The 19,592-nt window shown below is 40.3% G+C and overlaps 1 protein-coding gene and 1 long non-coding RNA gene across 7 annotated transcripts in view; one reads left to right on the top strand and one right to left on the bottom strand.

Annotated features, from left to right (window-relative positions):
* Window positions 1-19,592, top strand: part of PLCB1 (phospholipase C beta 1) — a 695,363-nt gene that overhangs the window by 617,878 nt on the left and 57,893 nt on the right. The window contains exon 32 of one of the 2 annotated variants that reach the window (XM_060612326.2): window positions 4,765-4,882. The exons of the other annotated variant lie outside the window; for it this stretch is intronic. Coding sequence (XP_060468309.1) covers window positions 4,765-4,863 — 99 coding nt within the window. The 3' untranslated portion in view covers window positions 4,864-4,882. The remainder of the gene's footprint in view (window positions 1-4,764; window positions 4,883-19,592) is intronic. 2 annotated transcript variants of the gene reach the window in all.
* LOC132665369 (uncharacterized) overlaps window positions 1-19,592 on the bottom strand; it is a 94,801-nt gene that overhangs the window by 66,906 nt on the left and 8,303 nt on the right. Inside the window, exon 3 of one of the 5 annotated variants that reach the window (XR_013554579.2) lies at window positions 17,172-17,371. The exons of the other annotated variants lie outside the window; for them this stretch is intronic. This is a non-coding gene — a long non-coding RNA (uncharacterized LOC132665369). The remainder of the gene's footprint in view (window positions 1-17,171; window positions 17,372-19,592) is intronic. 5 annotated transcript variants of the gene reach the window in all.

Below are 19,592 nucleotides of genomic sequence, written 5' to 3'. Positions count from 1 at the left end.
CACTGGGTATTTTAGGTTGACGGTTATTTGCTTTTAGTGCATTGAAGATAAAATTCCACTGTCCTCTGGCTTCTCTTGTTATTGAGAAGCTGTTAGCCTCAGTGTAATTCTTTTGATAATAACTTGTATTTTTCCTCCTTTTATTGCATTTAGGACTTTTATCTTCTATTCTGTGCAGTTTTTCTAAAATGTGTCTAAATATGTGTTTGAGGTCACCGAATGGATAACTTTCCTCAGTTCTGCAGAAACTCAGCCATAGTGTCAGCAAAAATGGCTTCCATCATGTTATTTATATATAAAATAAAATGGACCTTTTACTCCATCATCTCAGATTTGTAATTCTTCAGTATTTTCCATCTTTTCATATCTCTGTGCTGCCCTGTGGGCAATTTTTCTCTGGCCCTTTTTTGAATTCACAAATTCTTTGTTTACACTGGTCTTACACTTTTCCACAGAGTTTTTTAATTCCAGCTTTTGTGTTTTATTTAATTCTGTAAGTTCTGTTTGGTTTTTTGCTTGTTTTGTTTTTGAGAAAGAGAGAGGGAGGGAGAGGCAGAGAGAGAGGGAGGGAGAGAATCTTAAGCAGACTACATGCCCAACACAGAGCCTGACGCAGGGCTCAATCCCATGACTGTGAGATTATGACCTGAGCTGAAATCAAGAGTCAGATGCTCAATTGACTGAACCACCCAGGTGCCCCTGGTTTATTTTCAAATCAACAATCTGTGTGCCTGGCTTATTATAAGGAGAGTTTCCTGTGAGATTCCTCATTCTGTACAAGCCATAGGCTTGGAGTTGTGGCCCCACCCTACGAGGCTTTCAAAAGATGAATTCAAAATTTCCAGTGTTAGCAAACGCCCTCAGGGCAAAAGTGGCTTGCCTGTCTAGGCTTGATGTCCCTGCAGTTTGGGCCTGATCGTTCTTTAAATTTTTGCAGCTCTTAGGTTCTTTAAAGAATATAGTTTTAATATCACATCCAGCCTTTTTAGGCATTTTCAGTGGGAAGGATGGTCCAAGTGGCCTAACCAACCATTACCAGAAATAGAAAATCCCCACATGGTGTTTCTAAAATGTTTGAATTAGTTAACATCTTTATTCGTTGGGATTCACCTGGAGAAGCAGAACCTGTAGGAGACTCTTTATCACAGAGCTGCGCGCGCGCACACACACACACACACACACACACACACACACCTGGCCCAGGAGTCAGAACAACTAAAGGAAAACCCAAAGAGGAGGGAAGGTGATTCCAGAACCCATTCAGCAGATCTGCAACAACATGTGTGTGTTACAGAATGGTTGCTGCCTCCCTCCTCAGCCCTCCAACTCTTGGGAAAGTCTCCCTTGTAACTCACCCTGGAAAAATACAGAAACAGAACTTTAGGAAATGTAGTTCAGCCTACCCAAGTTGGCACATTACAAAGCCCTCACACTAATATTTAATACTCAGAAATTTTCTTATTTAAAAAAATCAATTTCTCTTTAAAAATTAGATTATATGATTACAGACAACCTACCTGTAGACAAATCCCTAGGTCTGAGAAGAGGCTCCCCTTAGGCCCACATGGCATTCCCCTCATGGATTTCTTTTATCTATTAACCCCTGTAAGGCAACTGCGTTTGAGATTTAAACAAAATCGGAATGGAGGTTCACATGATTGCCATTGATTCCTCCCCCTTTTCTCTACCCTATTAACTTTCTTTCCCCTTCATTTGTCTTTACTTTCTTTCCTAAAGATTAGGAAATGTGGGAGTGCCGTGATGGGTGTATAGTTTAGAGGGGAGGAGATCCAAAGCAAATACTCATGACCTGCTAGAGCAGAGACTGTATATGTTGATGGGGTTTGGACTCTTCCCAGAAAGAACTGAGGTTTAACATTAGGAATAGGATGAGATGGACTTTAATCCCACTGACTTTCATCTGCCCACCTCCCTAAGCAACAGAGTCCATACAACCATAGATGGCCCACGAAAACTTCTGAATTGACTTCTACTCTGTGTGCCTGCCCTTGTATTATGTGAATTTTGTCAATACTAATTAGATGTTTTATTCCAAATGTATCCCTAGTTTGTTTTTATTTTATTATTTTTTTTAATGTTTATTTATTCTTTGAGAGAGACAGAGAGAGCATGAACAGGGGAGAGATAGAGAGAGGGAGACACAGAATCTGAAGCAGGCTCCAGGCTTCGAGCTGTCAGCACAGAGCCTGACGCGGGGCTCAAACTCATGAACCATGAGATCATGACCTGAGCTGAAGTTGGATGCATAACCGACTGAGCCACCCAGGAGCCCCTCTAGTTTGTTTTTAAAGCCCTGCTTTGGTATAACTAGAATAATAAAAATAGTCGAACATAACACGTCCTAAATACTTTTTAAAACAAAGAATTTAAAGATTTCATTGACCTCGGGAAACCACTACCTGATTTTGCCATGGCCCTCAACATTTTCAGGGGAAAGATGGCAAAGGAAAACCCAGAGAAATATTTACATATAGAATATCCAAATGGGAAATGTCTTGGTGCTTTGAAACATTTGTTGAAGCAGCATGCAGAGACCAGATGAAAAGCTATTGCAGAAGGAAAAAATCCATGACCACTGAACTGAACAATGCTGAAGAAAATTTCAGTCCACACTAGGAAAGCCGTTTCTAAGAGCAAGAGTCACATTCTCTATTGTGCACGTATTCTGCCCAAAGGCCAAATTAATGTAACATCTACCATGTCGAGTCCTGCTTATGCATTTTCTGTCAATAAAAATCAATTGATACAAGTCTTCTGCATTTATTATAATCATTTGCTGAGGATAATCTTTGAATTTGACAAGGAGATCTTTGAATTTGTGGCTGAAACCAAGACAAGTAATATTTTTATATTTCAAAGAATTCCACATTTCAAAGAGGTTTATCAGTAGAGGTGGCTTTAACTTTTGCTGTTGTTTGTGATGGAATAATAAACAGGGCATGATGATTCTGATAGTTTGCATGGATTCTTAATGACATACCTTTTATGGTCATCATACACACACACACACACACTCACACCCAAACAACCCTATACAATTGGGGGAAGCTTAGCATGTTTAACTATTTTGGCATCAACATGGATTTTGCCCTGCCTAATTATGCTAGCATATGGGAAATCCTGTCTAAGACAGTAGCCAGCAGCACCTATATGTTTTTGGTGGCATAAAGAAAATAGGAAATATCTTGTCTTCTAGCTTTGGTTCAAAAGGATTTTTTTCCAGGGCGCCTGGGTGGCTCAGTTGGTTAAGCGTCCAACTCCAGCTCAGGATATGTTCTCACAGTTTGCGGGTTCGAGCTCCGTGTTGGGCTCTGTGCTGACAGCTCAGAGCCTGGAGCCTGCCTCAGATTATGTGTCTCCCTCTCTCACTGCGCCCCTCCCACTCTCACTCTCTCTTTCTCTGTCTCAAAAATAAATAAACATTAAAAAAATATTTTAAAAAGGATTTCTTCTCCTTTTCCTTTGAACCTTACATATTGTTTGTTTTTAAGTAGTTCTTAGGTTTTATGAAATACATAAAAAGCTGTTGTAATTCTCAAATTTATTATTGGGACTTTGTTTTAGGTGGAATCAAAACTATCGCAAGACTTGCAAAGTATCATAAAACAGTTAAGACTTCTTTATAATTGTTAAGGTACCAAGTGCAGCACTCTAGCCAAAGCCACTATCAGTCCTCAAATGGATTTCTAAATAGACTCTTCACTGGTCTTCCCACTTCCACATATCAATTCCCAACAGGGCAGCCAGAGTCATCTTTTAGAACGTAAATCAGGTCGCTACTCAGTTCAAGACTCTTTCATGGCTCCCATCTCTGTCAGGAATAAAAGTCTATAAGGTCCCACATGATCTGACTCCACTTTGTGGCATCCCCTCTTTGTTTTCTCATTGACCTACTCTCCACTCCAGCCATCCTGGGTTCCTTGCTGGGCCCCAAAAAGACAGGGGCCGCCTTGGACTGTTGTATGGAGTATTTCCTCTGCCCAGAATGCTCATCTCTCAAGGGTCCGCTTGGGTGACTCCCTCCTGTTGCTCAAGTCTTTGCTCAAAGACTTCTTTTCAAAGAGGCCCTCCATGACCACACTTTCCACACTCCCCCATTGCTGGCATCTCCTCTTCCTTTTATTCAGCTCTACTTCCTGTTTTTCATGGCATATATCACCTTCCCTCATTAGGTCATTTACTTCTTTCTTAGGTGTGTCATTCAGTGTTCCCTCCCCAGTGGATTTACATGGAGGGCAAGGGTTTCGACTGTTTTGCTCACTGATGCTCTTGAGTTCTAGGCACCCAGAAACAATGCCTGGCACGTGACTTATGTAGAGGGCTAGCAAAACTAGCTCGATGCATTTAAAACTCAATCCTCTCTCTTTGAGAGAGAAAAGCATAGCCATTAAGCCCAGTCCCATTGGGCCACACTGTTCAACTGCTGTCAGTGATTCATTACAATCTTTTTTCAAGTCTTGATAGTAGTGAGATTTTGTAGAGAATTTCTCAAAACTGCTAGTTACAATCATACTTAGCATCTAATTCCCACGAAGAATGGGAAGAAACCAAAGATAATTCAGTTGCCAGTCCCATTGCATTTGTGGTCAGAAGTGTTGGAATAGACAAAGGAGTTGGAGATTTTAAATCTCCATTCTAGAAGGCACTCCAAGAGAGCTCCCAGACAAATAATTTGAAACAACAGATTATTAGAAATCAATTTCAATGCCACAAAAATGACAGCCTCCCTTTTTTTCCACACAGGGGGACGGTTCCTCCTCATTCTTGTCGGAAACTTGCCATGAGGATCCCTCTGTTTCCCCCAACTTTACTCCCCCCAACCCTCAAGCTCTCAAGTGGTGACTACCATCCTTCCGGCCAGGTAGGACTGGATGGGAGGGGTCGCTTTTGAGAGAGGGGTGGCATGTGGCCATCAGGTTTACAGGCATCATGGACTTGCTCCTTTGTTTTTCACTACCCCCCTTTCTCTACATACCCATCCTTTTCCTGCTATAGTTTCCAGCCACATCCATGATGTGCCCTCATCTTTACCTGTCTTTCTCTGGTATTTATTTTTTCACCATTCTTCTCTCTCTTCTTGACATAAATTCCATTCTTCCTTATTGTCTTCTTCCCTTTTATTCATTTTGTTTCTCTATTTGCAAAACTGACTTCCTTTTTGAACTCAATCTTTCTCTTACACTCACACTGTTATTTCTGCTTTTGAGACATTTTTAAGTTCCTACTTCTTGCAGCACTGGTTGCCCACAGTTTTATTATCTTAAAATCCAGTGGGATTAAATTAATTCTCAGGGAGTCTTCCTGACCCACTCCACTCAATTTACTATACCCCTCCTTTTAAAAATCCAGCAAAAGTCATTGTATTCCCACATGATGTTTTGAATTAAGGTGATAGCTCAGGATTTCCTGATTCTCTAGAATCAAGAGCTCTTGAAAATACCTCACTAATAGGGATGCTTGAGCCAGGGGCTGCTGGTTGAAGCAAAATGCAGCTCAGATGTTAGAGAGGACTTTAACTTGGTAGACTAAATACATCATGAAATCTACTGTATTCCTTTAGCTAATAAGAGAACTGCCCTAAGCCATTCCAATGCGAATGCATTTCAAAAAAAAAGAGGTGTTATTGTGATTATAAAGAAAGCAAAATACATCTATTCTGATGGATTGAAAGTAAAGTTCTACAGTGAGGCTTACGATGTTTTTTGTCCTCAAACACTTGTTGATCTGTGAAGCAGTACAGTTTAGAAACGTGTCAAAGAATCAGTGAAAACAACTCTACTGCAAAAAAAAAAAAAAGCTATGATTCCTTTCTCTTCCTCTGCATCAATCACTACAAGCAGTGGTATTCTAGCTCAGCATTTTTCAACGGGAATGAGCATATCAATTATCTGGAGATCTTATGAAAATGTAGATTCAGGAGGTCTGGGTGGGACCTGAGGTCTGCATTTCTAACCAGCTTCCAGGGGATGCCCTTGCTGCCACATTTCCACAGACTGCATTTGACAAGCAGGGATCTAGTACATTCCTACCTCCTGGCTGTAACACCTGGAAGGAAAAACCTTCAAGCTGCTTTCATGGAGTTTTTTGTTGTATTTTAAGTTTTTGACCTAATCACGACCCTGACCCTTGAATACATTTTTATTTTTTACTACGGACTGTGACACTAGAAAAAAGGAGAGAATGCCATTTGAGAGCAAAGCCATAGCCTGGCTGTGAATTCCCTCCATGTCCTCCCAGGGGTGGCAATCTTGTTCCTGTGGTGACCTTGTGATAAATAAAGCTCACATGGAAAGGTGGGGTGGAGAGGCAGGGGGCGAGTGACAGTAATTTTTCCAGAAAGGCATCAGGGAGACCTTGGCAATATCTTCTTCATTTGACTATAAATGTTCAGGGTATCTTTCAAGTCATCAATTATAAACATTATTGGATTTTTTTTAATTTCATTTTTTTATTATTTTTTTAAATGTTTTATTATTTATTTTCAAGAGTGAGAGAGAGCAGAAGCAGGGGAAGGGCAGAAAGAGAGGGAGACACAGAATCCAGAGCAGGCTCTGAGCTGTCAGCACAGAGCCCGATGCTGGGCCCAAACTCATGAACCTCGAGATCATGACCTGAGCTGAAGTCGGCTCGACCGACTGAGCCACCCGGGCACCCCGGATTTTTTTTAATGCACTTGTTACTGTCCTGGTGTTTTTGAAAGTTACGGTGAAACATTTAATACCACAGATAGACTATTGAATTATCTCCAGGGAGGTAAATGACAGTGAAGCTCAGAATACATTTGTTTTCCAAAACAAATGCAATAGAGACCTGAGTGTTACGTTTTGGTTGCCATGTTCTGTCAGGCTTGTGGTATCTGGTCTACCACTTGTTTTTCCTGTAGAAGATCAACTGAGCCTCCTGCTGAGCAAAAATGGTTGTTTCCCACCAGATATTCCCACCATATCTGGACACTAAAAACGTCTTTAATCACATAGTTAGTTTGGTCCCTTTAGCTTTTCACATATAAAAGGCAATATAAAAATAAACCAATTTCACACATTCCATGGAAAAATAGGTCTCATTGCTAAAACAGAACAAAAAAATTAAACTGTTTTGTATCTGAAAAAGAACAAAAAGTCCTTTTATACCAGTATATGAAAGGTACATTTTTGTGCTGCATTTAATGTTTCCCCCAAATGTTTCTTGCTCACCCCAAACATTTCCATTGATAGACTACAGCTAAACACAAAATGAATGAATAAAAAGTACATAAAGCCATCGTGCATTTACTAGAAGAGTGTTTTTTTAATTCTAAGATTGATCCCAAGAATACTTATGACATAAATACTTGAAATTTCACATTTTTATGTATTTTTTAAGTTTATTTATTTATTTTTGAGAGATGGGGAGAGGGACAGAGAGAGAAGGAGAGAGAGAATCCCAAGCAGGCTCCTTGTCAGCATGGAGCCCAACGTGGGGCTCGAACTCACAAACTGAGAGCTCATGACCTGAGCCGAAGCCGACGCTTAACTGACTCAGCCACACAGGTGCCTGAAATTTGTGAATGCAAGCCTTCATTGATGAAAAGTATATTTCTTATTATCTGCTAGAGATTTATAAATAGAGCTATAAAGGTCATACTTTTAACCCTAGTAATGTCTATTTTTTAGTAAATACAAATCACTGTATAGCACGATTACAAATAAACAAAAAGAATGTTTGCTTATTTTGTGTATATATGAACTTTTACATAATGACCCATGTATAAATATATATATAAAATATGTTTATATATACATACATATATGTGTGTATATATACATATATATGTGTTATATATGTATATATATATGTGTGTGTGTGTGTGTGTGTGTGTGTGTGTGTATATATATATATATATATATACACATATATATGTATATAGTGACCAATGCCTAAAAATGACAATGATACAGCACTGGAAAATTAACAGTCTATGCCAAGTATATACTAAGTGCCTGCCTTCCTTATTCTGGGCTGTGCCAATTTCAACAGGGAGCATGAAAGAGCAAAAACACAGTTCATACATGCTTTTAAATAATTAAGAGCAATTTAAGACCATAGAAGTGCTTTAGAAAGGTTTTTTCCCTGACACTTAAGTAATGACAAACTAACATTTATTGAGCACTTACTATGTTGCCAAGCCCCTTCAAAGCACATCACATGTGTTATCTTCCTATTCTTGCCTTTGCACAGTTGAGGAAAATAATTTTCAAAAAGGTTGCTAAGCTTTCCTGAGGTCATTAAGGAGTGTCCAACCTTGGAGACTCCATGCATGTATTGTGCCCTCCAGCTTTCTCAGTAAATATCTGAAGCCATGATTTTATGATCTAGATGTCAGGGCTGTGATACCTCTTTCTCATATTTCACGGACGAGTAAGCAATAAGGGTTCACCATCTGTGCCCCAGTACACACATCTGTAAAATGGGGAGACTACCTAGCGGGCTCACTGTCGAAGGAAGCAGATCTCTCTGAGTGGCTACAAGGGATAGACATCAGTCACATACACCAGATGCTGTTTCCTTCCTGGTAGTATATACTGTAGCCTTCATAAGATCACAACCAAATCTGGCCAGGAATTTAGTTCCCAAACCGATCACAACAGCAAGAGGAATTAAATCTCATAGGCAGGATGTTCAAGTTTCTCAAAATCATTTGTTTTTAAACTAATGTCTTAGAGAAGAACATCTCCCAGGACTAGATGTTAGAAAAATTCCAGCCCTGTGAACACAGGACTCACCTCCAGGAGGCCACCATCGGCAGCAGATCTCATGGGTGAGAGGCAGGCAGCTGTTTTCTGTGCTCAAAACATCCTGTGGGCAAGTAACCAAGCAGAGGGGAGACTGACCCATGTGACCCGCACAAAAGGGTTAAAGGATTCTGACACAACCTTCTCTGTCCACGGCTGCTAAGGCTCACTGCTCCCTTCTATAAATCATGAAGATTGAGGACAGACACCCTCACCCCCTCCCAACCCTGACTTTCTTCCTCCCCCTCCTTCGTCTCTACTCCATACCATCCAGCTTGCACATGTTGGTGCTGACTTCAAACCACAGACTAAATTGTTTTGCTTCCCTGAAGATCTCCTTGTCTCCCTCTTCTCTCTGCACACTCCCTTCTAGAACACACTCTTTCTCCCGCTTGGAAAGTTGTGCCCTGAATTCTATGAGATAGAAGTTAGGGTACACATTGGGCTTTGCACCAGGGTTAAGGGGTTGTTTTATGGCTGTCATTTATTCATTCAAATAATATTTACTCAGCCCTACTATTTAGCCCTGAAGTTACGAGGAAATCTACAGGAAAACATCTTGGAAGACAAGCATCTTTATTTAAATGGCATTTAAGTCTCGTTCATATCACAGGACAGAGTTTCTCCTTTTGTTCCAGAGAGAGTGAGGGAAACTGCTTTGGGCTAACTTAAGAATCATTTAAGCAAGAAACAAAGAAAAATTGGGGCACCTCGGTGGCTCAGTCAGTTAAGCATCTGACTTCGGCTCAGGTCATGATCTCACGGCTCGTGGGTTTGAGCCCCTCGTCGGGCTGTGTGCTGACAGCTCAGAGCCTGGAGCCTGCTTCGGATTCTGCGTCTCCCTCTCTCTCTGCCCCTCCCCCACTCACGCTCTGTCTCTCTCTCCTTCAAAAATAAACATTAAAACAATATCTAAAGAAACAAAGAAAAGTTTCTAGTATAGGAACATCTAAATACCTAGATTCCCAAGGGCTATTATTGTGTGTCTCTTTGAAGATCTTTAAATGTGGCAACAAAGGGGTTGTCTGCCAGCAGAGTTGTGTATGACTGGGTGACCTTTTTCTGACCTCCTCTGAGCTCAGGAAGAATACGATTAATTAAACTCAGAAGTTTACCACTGAAATAATAGGTATGAGATCCAGAGAATTCAAGGTGTTGGAGGACTCATTAAATAGAGTTGCATAAATATGCTGAAAGATTTAATGAGTCCATAGGGTCACTTATAGAGCAATGAAGCAGAGATGACCTAAAAAAAATTAAATTAGAATCGATATTGTCCTTAGGAATTAACAACTATAGATTGCTATATTAACACCTGAAATGAATTCTATAATTACACCTTAATGCACATTTGTGTTCTCACCCCAGGAAAAATGATAATTGCTCATTTTTAGCATTTTACTTGCCAATCATAAAAACAAATTTATGTATGTGTGTTTATTTCTGTGATCTCTAGGAACCATAAATAGCTTTAAAGAGCTGCAAGTAGGTAAATAGTGTTATTTTTTTCTTTTAATAATTCAGATAATACTGATTGGATGCCTATTGTCTAGCAGGCACTAGGCTAGATGCTGGGACAATAAGACAATGCAAAGAGATGCAAAGCTTGCCCCCACCTCAAATTGCTTATAGTCCAGTACAGCTCGGTGCTATAGAACTTTCTACAGTGATGGAATGTTCCATGTCTGAGAGCCCAATGCAGTAGCCACTAGCCACAGGCAGTTATTAAGTATTTGGAGTGTGGCTAGTCCACCTGAGGAATTGAATTTTTAATTATATTTACGTTTTATTTAAATTTAAGTGTAAATAGCCACAGGTGGCTAGTGGCTAACATGGGCAGCACAGGTAGGTGGCATGCTGGATCTTAATTTCTAATATGTAATCTACCTTTCTTTAAAGGATTCAAAGGATTTGTGTTAGGACTAAAACAGTATAGTGATCATCATTGTAATAGAGCTGTTTACAGTCTGACACATACTGGGGGAAACCAGGGAGGGGCTCCCCAGAGGTGGTAACCCTTGGCCTGTAGGGTTAAGTAGAAGTTTATACAGCAGAAGAGCAGACAGGAAGGAATTCTTTATGACATTGTGCCAGAGCCTGAGGTATGGGCATCATGTTCCTGCTATGGAACTGCAAGGAATTGCATTATTTGCATGCTATGTTAGTCAGCCCGGGCAGCCATAACAAAGTATCTCAGACAGCGTGGCCTAAACAAAAGAAACTCATCTTCTCACACTTGTGCAGTTTGAGATCCAAGATCAAGGTATCAGTAGGGCTGGTTTCTGTGAGGTGTCTCTTTTGGGCATGCAGATGGTGCCTTCTTGCTGTAATCTCATATGGTCTTTGACCTGCCCTTGTTGCACAGAGAGAGCTCATGTGTCTCTTCCTCTTCTTCTTCTTCTTCTTTTTTAATATTTATTTATTTATTTTGAGAAAGAGAGAGTGAAAGGGGGGATGGCAGAGAAGAGGGAGAGAGAGAATCCCAAGCAGGCTCCGTGCTTTCAGTGCAGAGCCTGACATGGAGCTTGATCTCATGAACCATTGAGATCATGGCCTGAGCTTAAATTAAGACGGAGCCACCAACTGAGCCAACCAGGTGCCCCTTTGCCTCTTCTTATAAGGAGGGCAGTTCTGTCAGATTAGAGTCCTACCATTATGACCTCACTGAACTTTAATTACATCCTTCAGGGCCCCACCTCCAAATAAGTCATATATATTAGGGCTTCAGTGTATGAGTTTTGAAGAGATACAATTCTGTCCATAAAACATGTCATTCAATAAGCAAATACCTTTTTCTTTGGGTCCTTTTTTTTTTTTTCTCAAAAGAGATGATACATACCTCACACTCAGCTCACACAAATTTGCAGAAAACTATCATCTATTGATCGAGCATATGATGATTTTTTTTAATGTTTATTTATTATTGAGAGACAGAGACAGAGCGCGAGTGTGGGAGAGGCAGAGAGAGAGGGAGACACAGAATCCGAAGCAGGCTCCAACCTCTGAGCTGTCAGCACAGAGCCCGACACAGGGCTCGAACCCAGGAACAGTGAGATCATGGCCTGAGCCGAAGTCGGACGCTTAACTGACTGAGCCACCCAGAATCCCCTAGCATATTATGATTGTAATCATTGCCTTTGATTTACCTATTGACAGATACAGAGAGTTCTAGAAAAATGTACAAAAACACTGAAAGCAAAGTGAGCAGCTCTCAGAACTCAAATGTAATTAAATGTTGCTCCAGCAAATATTAATATTAATTTTCCTTATTTCTCTGAAGACAAACCAATGGTAACTTGCAGTTGGACAAACTTGCTCACAAGAACTAATTTTTAAATTTTTCAGGGATTCTGTGAACTAGTTGTTAAATGCGGCCATTATAAAAATGTAAGTTACATAAGCTTACGATTAAACAAATTGTATTAAAAACAAAGGTAACAAACACCCCAAACTCAGCTCATGCTGGCTAAGACATTTCACGATTGTCTGTGCCCTCAAGGTATTTTCCATCTGTCGTATCTGTGTGGTCACTTATACGATGGAGTGATACGGAGTACCTTCCACTAAGTCAGCGTTCAAGATCTTCGCTTCCAGAGCTTGGACTTGATCATAATGGGAATATTTACACCACGGAAATCAGGAAACACTACAAACAAGGCTCTTCCTTTTTCTAGGAGAGCCGTGTACTAAACATTTAGTAGCACAACACTGGCACAAACCTTACTTTGATGGCATATGGTTTTCCCAGGGTTTATGCAGCCTTCCTACTGCACCTTACCACAGCTACAAACAATCTTACCCATCCTTTATAAACAAAACAAAGCTATCTGCTGAGATCTAATTTATTGCCTTTTCAAGCCTTTATTTCTTTGTTTCCTTCACCATAAAGGGGCAGTCCTGCCTTGCTGACCTATGGACTCTCAGAACCTCCATATAAAACATTCTGAGGCAACAGAAGAATCCCCTGAAATATACACTTAGCATTGCTAACATATTTCTAACCCACCCAGCAATGTCTTCTACCTGAAAATTGCCTCAGCTATAACATAATATCCCTCCCACTGCTAATACTACCCTGCAGCTAATACTAAGCTTATACTTGCCTCATTCATTTTAAAGAGGACATTTTTGTTCCCACTGAAAGTTTTAAGTGACAGTAAATGAAATAGAATAGAAAACTGCTGGGGTAAATAGCAGTTTTCAGATTAAGCTTTATATTCTGTTGGAAACATTTCTCTCTGCTGTTACCCTTTTATACCACTTTCAAACAAGTAAAGAGAGACTCAGATTTTGAAAATGAAATGCCATTTGGCAGAATTCACGTTCAACCTTTGATTAAAATTCCAATTAAGTCATGCCTGTGGTCTCCAAAAGGTGAAGCCCAGGAAGTGAAAGTACCTAAGTTTACAGAGCAAATAAGGGACTTGATTTCCTGCCCCAGGTCTACACTTCAAATTGCCACCACAATGCATCTTGCTTTCTGATGAAAATCCTGTTTATTTACGATCTCTTATTGCTGTAGCACTGTAGGAGACTCTTATGAGGGTAATTATAAAAGAAAAAATTCAAGCCGAAAAGATTAAGTGATTTGAAGTTTTCCCCCTTTCTCCGGGTTAACTTACATCCACAAAAATCTGAGAATCCTGAATCTAGAACGAATTTGAGCATAGAATAGACAAAATCCTTGGCATAGAGAAGGGAAAGAGAAGGGATCCCAAGACTTAGTTCCAGATAACTCGTAGTTTTAAGAGGTCTGGTAAAGGAGATAGAGCCTGAAAGAGACAGAAAAGATACAACTGTGAGATGGGAGGAAAACCAAGACTGTCAGAGAAACCAAGAGGAAAAAACAACATCAATATATAGGGAATGATGCATAGTGTCTACAGTGACTGAATGGTACAGCAAGGCACCTTTGACATTAATAACCAGGAGGCCACTGGTGCCCTTGGTATTAGTGATGAGTCAGTGGAAAGGTGGGAGTGGGGGCTGGATAAGAGTGGGATAAACAAGAGGCAAGGGATGGACAACTATTTATCTAACACTCTTCCAGAAGTCCAGACTTGAAGGGAAGCAGAAATCTGGAATAGTCATGGGAGATGTAGGGAATAAAGGAAAATCCATTTGAGAAGAGATGAATCAGTACTTCTAACTTTTGGTCCAGTCTAGTTTATAATGAGACTACTAAATAAAATGATTGCCAGGCAAGAATAGAGAAAAAGGGACCTCACCTATTTAACTGTTGGCAGGGTTGTGTTTTTCTCTGATGAATCAGTATTCAGTGAAAGAACAATATCTTAATGAGTGTGCAGCATAAACTCTCAAGAACTATGAAGAACAATAAAGGGTTTCCCTAGACAGAACTCTCAAGAACAATAAAGGGTTTCCCTAGACACTGTTTAAATGTTTGGGTTGTTTTCTCTTGCTATTTAATACATTAACAGTAGTTCTGATACACCTTACAGAGTGATTCCCCAGAGCTGATCCACGAGGGCATAAAGCCTGCATGGTTGCTACACAATGTACCCATAGTTCAAGAGATTTCCACATTTACCCTGCTGTGATTAGAATTCACTCTGTCTTGTGTAGGAATGAAACTACTTTGCACATAATAAGAGGATATATTTTCTTTTCTCCTTAAGCATCCTCCTTCCCTCCCCACCCTTCCTGAATCACAGCTCCAGGAAAGAAAAAGGACAGGACTCCCTGAGGGAGAAGGTCCTCATTAGCAGGGCAGAAATCTTGAAAAACAGAGATTTGAAGAGAGGAAGGGATTTCTCCAAATTCCTTTAGCTTCTTTGAACACAGATAGCCTAAGGGGCTGGAGTCTTACCCTACACCCAGCGATAACAGGACTCAGGGTGTGCCCTGGAGGAAGAGGAGAGTGTCCCTTTCAACCCTGAGAACTGTGGGGAAAAGAAGGGAGAGAGAAGAGAGCAGGAGGTGATATTTGTATGTACCTCTGTCACTTCTACTCTCTGGGCCCAAATCTGGAAAGTTCCCATATCATGTACATCTGAGAGGGAAAAGGAAATGTCCTGTGTGCCCCAGTGATAAAAAGTGGTGGTATTGAGGGGGCTGGTGGAAGCCTAAGAACAAGACAAAAAGGCTCCCTCAGGCCAATTGGCTTGGACCATGGACTCAAGAGGTGGTTACCAATCAATCACCCTGGATGGCCAGCAGCCATTAATCTGTGGAGAAGTCTAGGCCAGCCACTTCACAGCAGACACCTGTGAGGATATAGAAGGAAGCCTTGAAAGTCTGAGCCTGCTGACTCCTCTTCTCCCACTTGGAAGGCACTCTGAGTTCTGAAATAGACTGAGCCACCATTTTGAAGAACTAGAAGTCAGAAGGACATATTTGAAAAGCTGGACGTTATGCAAAGAGACTGAGTTGTACAAGAAGCTTTTAAATCCGGTTCTATAGGGAAGTGGAATTGTGAAGCAACTCTAAGGAAATGGTGTTTTCTTTCATAGTTAGAAAGGCTTGGGCAGCTTTCCTTTCTGTCATTCGATGTGTGGCTCCTCCACCTCCAGGGAGAGTGGTTTTGGGGAAGTGTTTCCGCTGTGACTCACATGACACCCTTTCCTGGGCAGACAGCTCAGGGGCTGTGGTAGGCAGTGCCAGACAACTCCAAGTCAATTGAAAGGGAATGGGTCTCCTGGGAGTTTGCTAACCTGATTGCAGGTTTCCTGGACACCGTGTCCCCTCCAAACCCAACATCTGCTGTGACAGAGCTGTTTGTGACAAGGTGAATAACAAACAGTTTTGCCAAGGTTGGGTCACAGGGGAACAAAAAGCACACTTGCGCAGGTGCGGCCAGTCTCCCGGTTTCTCTTATAATTTTCTCTACCAAACAGAACTCTTGTCTAAAGCTTTGACAAGATTTTTAGTCAAAGCCTTTAAAGTCACATTTGTAAAAGAAATGTTTACTATCTCATGGCTGAAAAGTATGCTCAATTCTGCTGAGCTATAACCTGAAATTTGTGGTTTTTCTGAAAGGTGTATTTCATCTGTAACTGCTCAGAGTATCTTTCTATTAAGATCAGCTATAAAATAAAATATTCGTATCAGAAAAATTAATGAGACTGGCTCTTGACAGCCACTTTTCTGAAGATATTTCAGTAGATTTATCCTGTACATCTATTCATAAGTGAATGTATGCCCCCGCAAGGGCACAGAGTCAGCAAAGCTTTCCTTGTGACCTGCACATCTCTCCATCCTAATATGACTGCCAGATGTGGGCTCTGAAATCGTTGTTTCCTTTTCTTTAAACCTGGTGCCTAAATATATTATTTGGTGTGTTGGTCAGAGTTTTCTCATAAATCATTTACACTTCTATGTATTCCTCAGTATTTAAGTCCTCCTGATAAACTAAAACGTGAAAAAAGCTGTTATGTGTGATTTTACAGGACCCAAGATGCCAAGTGAAGGTACCTAGGGAGGCCACCAGCTGCACTGCACTTGCCATTGTTTTGACCAGGATTTTGGTCTTTAGGGAGCATTCCATATAAAGATTAAAGCCAATTTAGTTGGAAAGCCTCGAGACTAAATATTGAGAACTATTTTATCACCTAGATTTCTAATCTTGGAATTGTAGCACTCACTCACTTATCAAAGTAGAATAGACAATAGGTTTTCTTTTTAAAATATTTTTTCTCTTGAAATTGGAGAGCAATGGATTTGAAAGTAGCTCCCCATCCTCATCCATCCGTGGTAAGTATATATACATATATATTACATATAAAATACATATACAAGTACATATATACATATATATTATATATCAAATATATCAACATAAGATAATATAGAAATATAAAATATATAATTATTAAATATGTAAGCATATTTAAAAGCCAGATTCACTCATAGTTTTGGTCCATATCTCTAATCTAAAGAAACCCATATTGGTACATAACAGCTTATAGGCAGTAAAATTGTATCGCACCCCTGAATGAGAGCGTCTTGTCCTCTTTGAAATTTGTACCACGTGCATTACCTATCAAATGTGTTAATCCGTAGATATTTTTTTCAAACTACACATCCCTCTACCATGTCCCAGGGAACACAGTCCTAAGTGAGCCCGCCTCATTGTCTTGTTGCGCAGCCACCTCCACACTAGCTATCCAGGTATAATGCCCACCATTTTAGAGATCCAGTCCCCTTTGATCCCAGGTCACAGGCTTCCCTTGTGTGTTGTGCAGATGTCAGGTACATGTAATTTCTGCTTTTTTGCATTGTTCGTTCCAGTCTACTTTCCTTTGTGTTCCTACCTTTACCCATTTTCAGCTGCGATTAATGTATACACTATTAAAGGGAGGAGAAAGCTTATTAATTGAAAAATTGATTATGTAACCTTGAGGGTTTTGTTTTCATTACCTCCAGTGTCCAGGAAGGGCGTTATCCTTTCTGACTTAACAGGGGATTTTTCCACTGGACTCCTGACAACATCTTGTGTTCAGGCTACAGTGCGTTCTCTGCTAGCTTCCTTATTCATGCAAAAACGTGTTGAGCCATGGGCAAATTGAATTTACATTCATCCAAAGATGGGGTAAACACCACTGCTAACCCTGAGAAACCTAAGGTAGAGAATTTTAGAAAAATTACAGGGGCGTCTGGGTGGCTGAGTCAGTTAAGTGTCCGACTTCAGCTCAGGTCACGATGTCGGGCTCTGTGCTGACAGCTCAGAGCCTGGAGCCTGCTTTGAATTCTGTGTCTCCCTCTCTCTCTCTGCCCCTCCTCTCTCTCTATCTCTCTCAAAAAGAAAGAAACATTTTAAAAAAACAAAAAAGAAAAATTACACAGAATAAGAAATACATACAATAAGAAATGCAAAGCACTTTGAAATAAGCTGGGCTGACATCTTCATTTAGCAGATATGAAAAGAGGCCCAGAGAGGTCCACTCACAGATAGTGGTAGGACCAGGCCAGACATCTAGTCTCCAGTGTCCTATTTTGTCCTCCCAACCTCACCCCCAGCTACTCTCTTCTCCCAGCCCTATTCCATTTTAGTGAATTACAATGCAACACAAAAAAAGAAATAAGACCTATACAGGCCTGAATATTAAAAATTATCTGCTGATTACAAAACAATTAAAAATTTATATACTAAAAAAAAGGGTCTCATTATGCACTGGACACAATTAAAATTTTTTGAAGTTTATTCATTTTTGAGAGAGAGAGAGAGACAGAGTGTGAGCAGGGGAGGGCAGAGAGAGAGGGAGACACAGAATTCAAAGCAGGCTCCAGGCTCTGAGTTGTCAGCACAAAGCCCAAAGCAGGGCTTGAACTCAGGAACTGTGAGATCATGACCTGAACCGAAGTCGGTTGCTTAATTGACTGAGCCACCCAGGCGCCCCTGTCCTGGATGCAATTTAAATTTTAAAAGGCAACAAATTTTTCTCTATAGTAGAAATAACCTCTCTCTCATTCATATATAGATAATATATAGCATATAATTATATATAATAATATAAAACAACAGAAACTTTAAAATATGGAACACATTTATATAACCTATGTATATTATTTTGTTAATGTTTACTTATTTATTTTGAGAGAGAGAGAGAGAGAGAGCATGAGTGGGGGAGAGGTAGAGGGATGAGGGGAGAGAGAGAGAGAGAGAGAGAGAGAGAGAGAGAGAATCCCAAGCAGGCTCTGCACTGACAGTGCCCAAACTCATCAACCGTGCGATCACAACCAGAGCTAAAATCAAGAGTTGGTTGCTTAACCCGCCGAGCTACCAAGCACCCTTTCCTATGTGTATTCTTAAAGAGTCTTGTGCACTTCAAGGGACAGATTCTTAGAAGTGGCATGTAAATGGTTTCTCCCAGAATGATAGTTAAGGGGGAGAAAAGAGTCAAAGAATGCAAAACAAGCGTTTAATAGTGTATAGGAGATCAATATATCATTAGAATGTAGAAGGCAAACAGAAAAGAGGTAACTGATTTTGGAGAAAAGAAAGGCAAAAACTAAGTGACCAGAGCACAGGCCCCCAACTGAGAGGGGCACCAGAAAGAGAAAACTGAAGGAAACAAATTATCAAAGAAATCTGATAAGAAACGTTTTCACAACTGAAGAACATTAGTTACCAGACAGAAGAGCCAAACTGATTGCCCAGCAACATGAGAGAAAGGGTCTACAGTAAGGCCCAAAGCAGGGAAATTTTGGAATACTAAGAAGAAAGATAAATGTCCAAGTATTTCCAGAAAGGAAACTCCCAGTCACAAATTGACAGTCAGATGGGATCAAGATTTCCTACAGAAAATCTAGAAGTCAAATCTTCAAAATTATGAAATGATTTAATGGAGGATTGTTATATCTGAACTACTAGGCAAGAAAGTAGAACTCAAAAACATGTCTGGATGTGCAGAATACCATACCTTCTACATGTTTTTCTAAAATGGAAAACAAATTCGGTGTCTATGTGTATGTACATAGATATGAATATAAGTAAGAATAATATATAGGAAGTTCTAGACTTTTACACATCAAACTTTTACTTTATTTTTAATGGTTATTTAAATGCTTATTATCTTTTTAAAAGTTTCTTAAATGTTTATTTTTGAGAGAGAGACAGAGCATGAGCGGGTTAGGGGCAGAGAGAGAGGGAGACACAGAATCCAAAGCAGGCTCCAGGCTCTGAGCCATCAGCACAGAGCCCAACACGACGCTCGAACTCACAAACCATGAGATCATGACCTGAGCCTAAGTTGGACACCTAACCAACTGAGCCACCCAGGCGCCCCCACATCAAACTTTTAAACCGTGGTTAAGTTGAAGGAGGTGGCTGGGATTGGC

This window comes from Panthera onca, chromosome A3 (assembly GCF_046562875.1).
Source record: "Panthera onca isolate mPanOnc1 chromosome A3, mPanOnc1 haplotype 2, whole genome shotgun sequence".
NCBI lineage: Eukaryota > Metazoa > Chordata > Mammalia > Carnivora > Felidae > Panthera > Panthera onca.
Note: the sequence above shows the minus strand (reverse complement) of the source record. Positions and strands in the feature narration are given on the sequence as shown.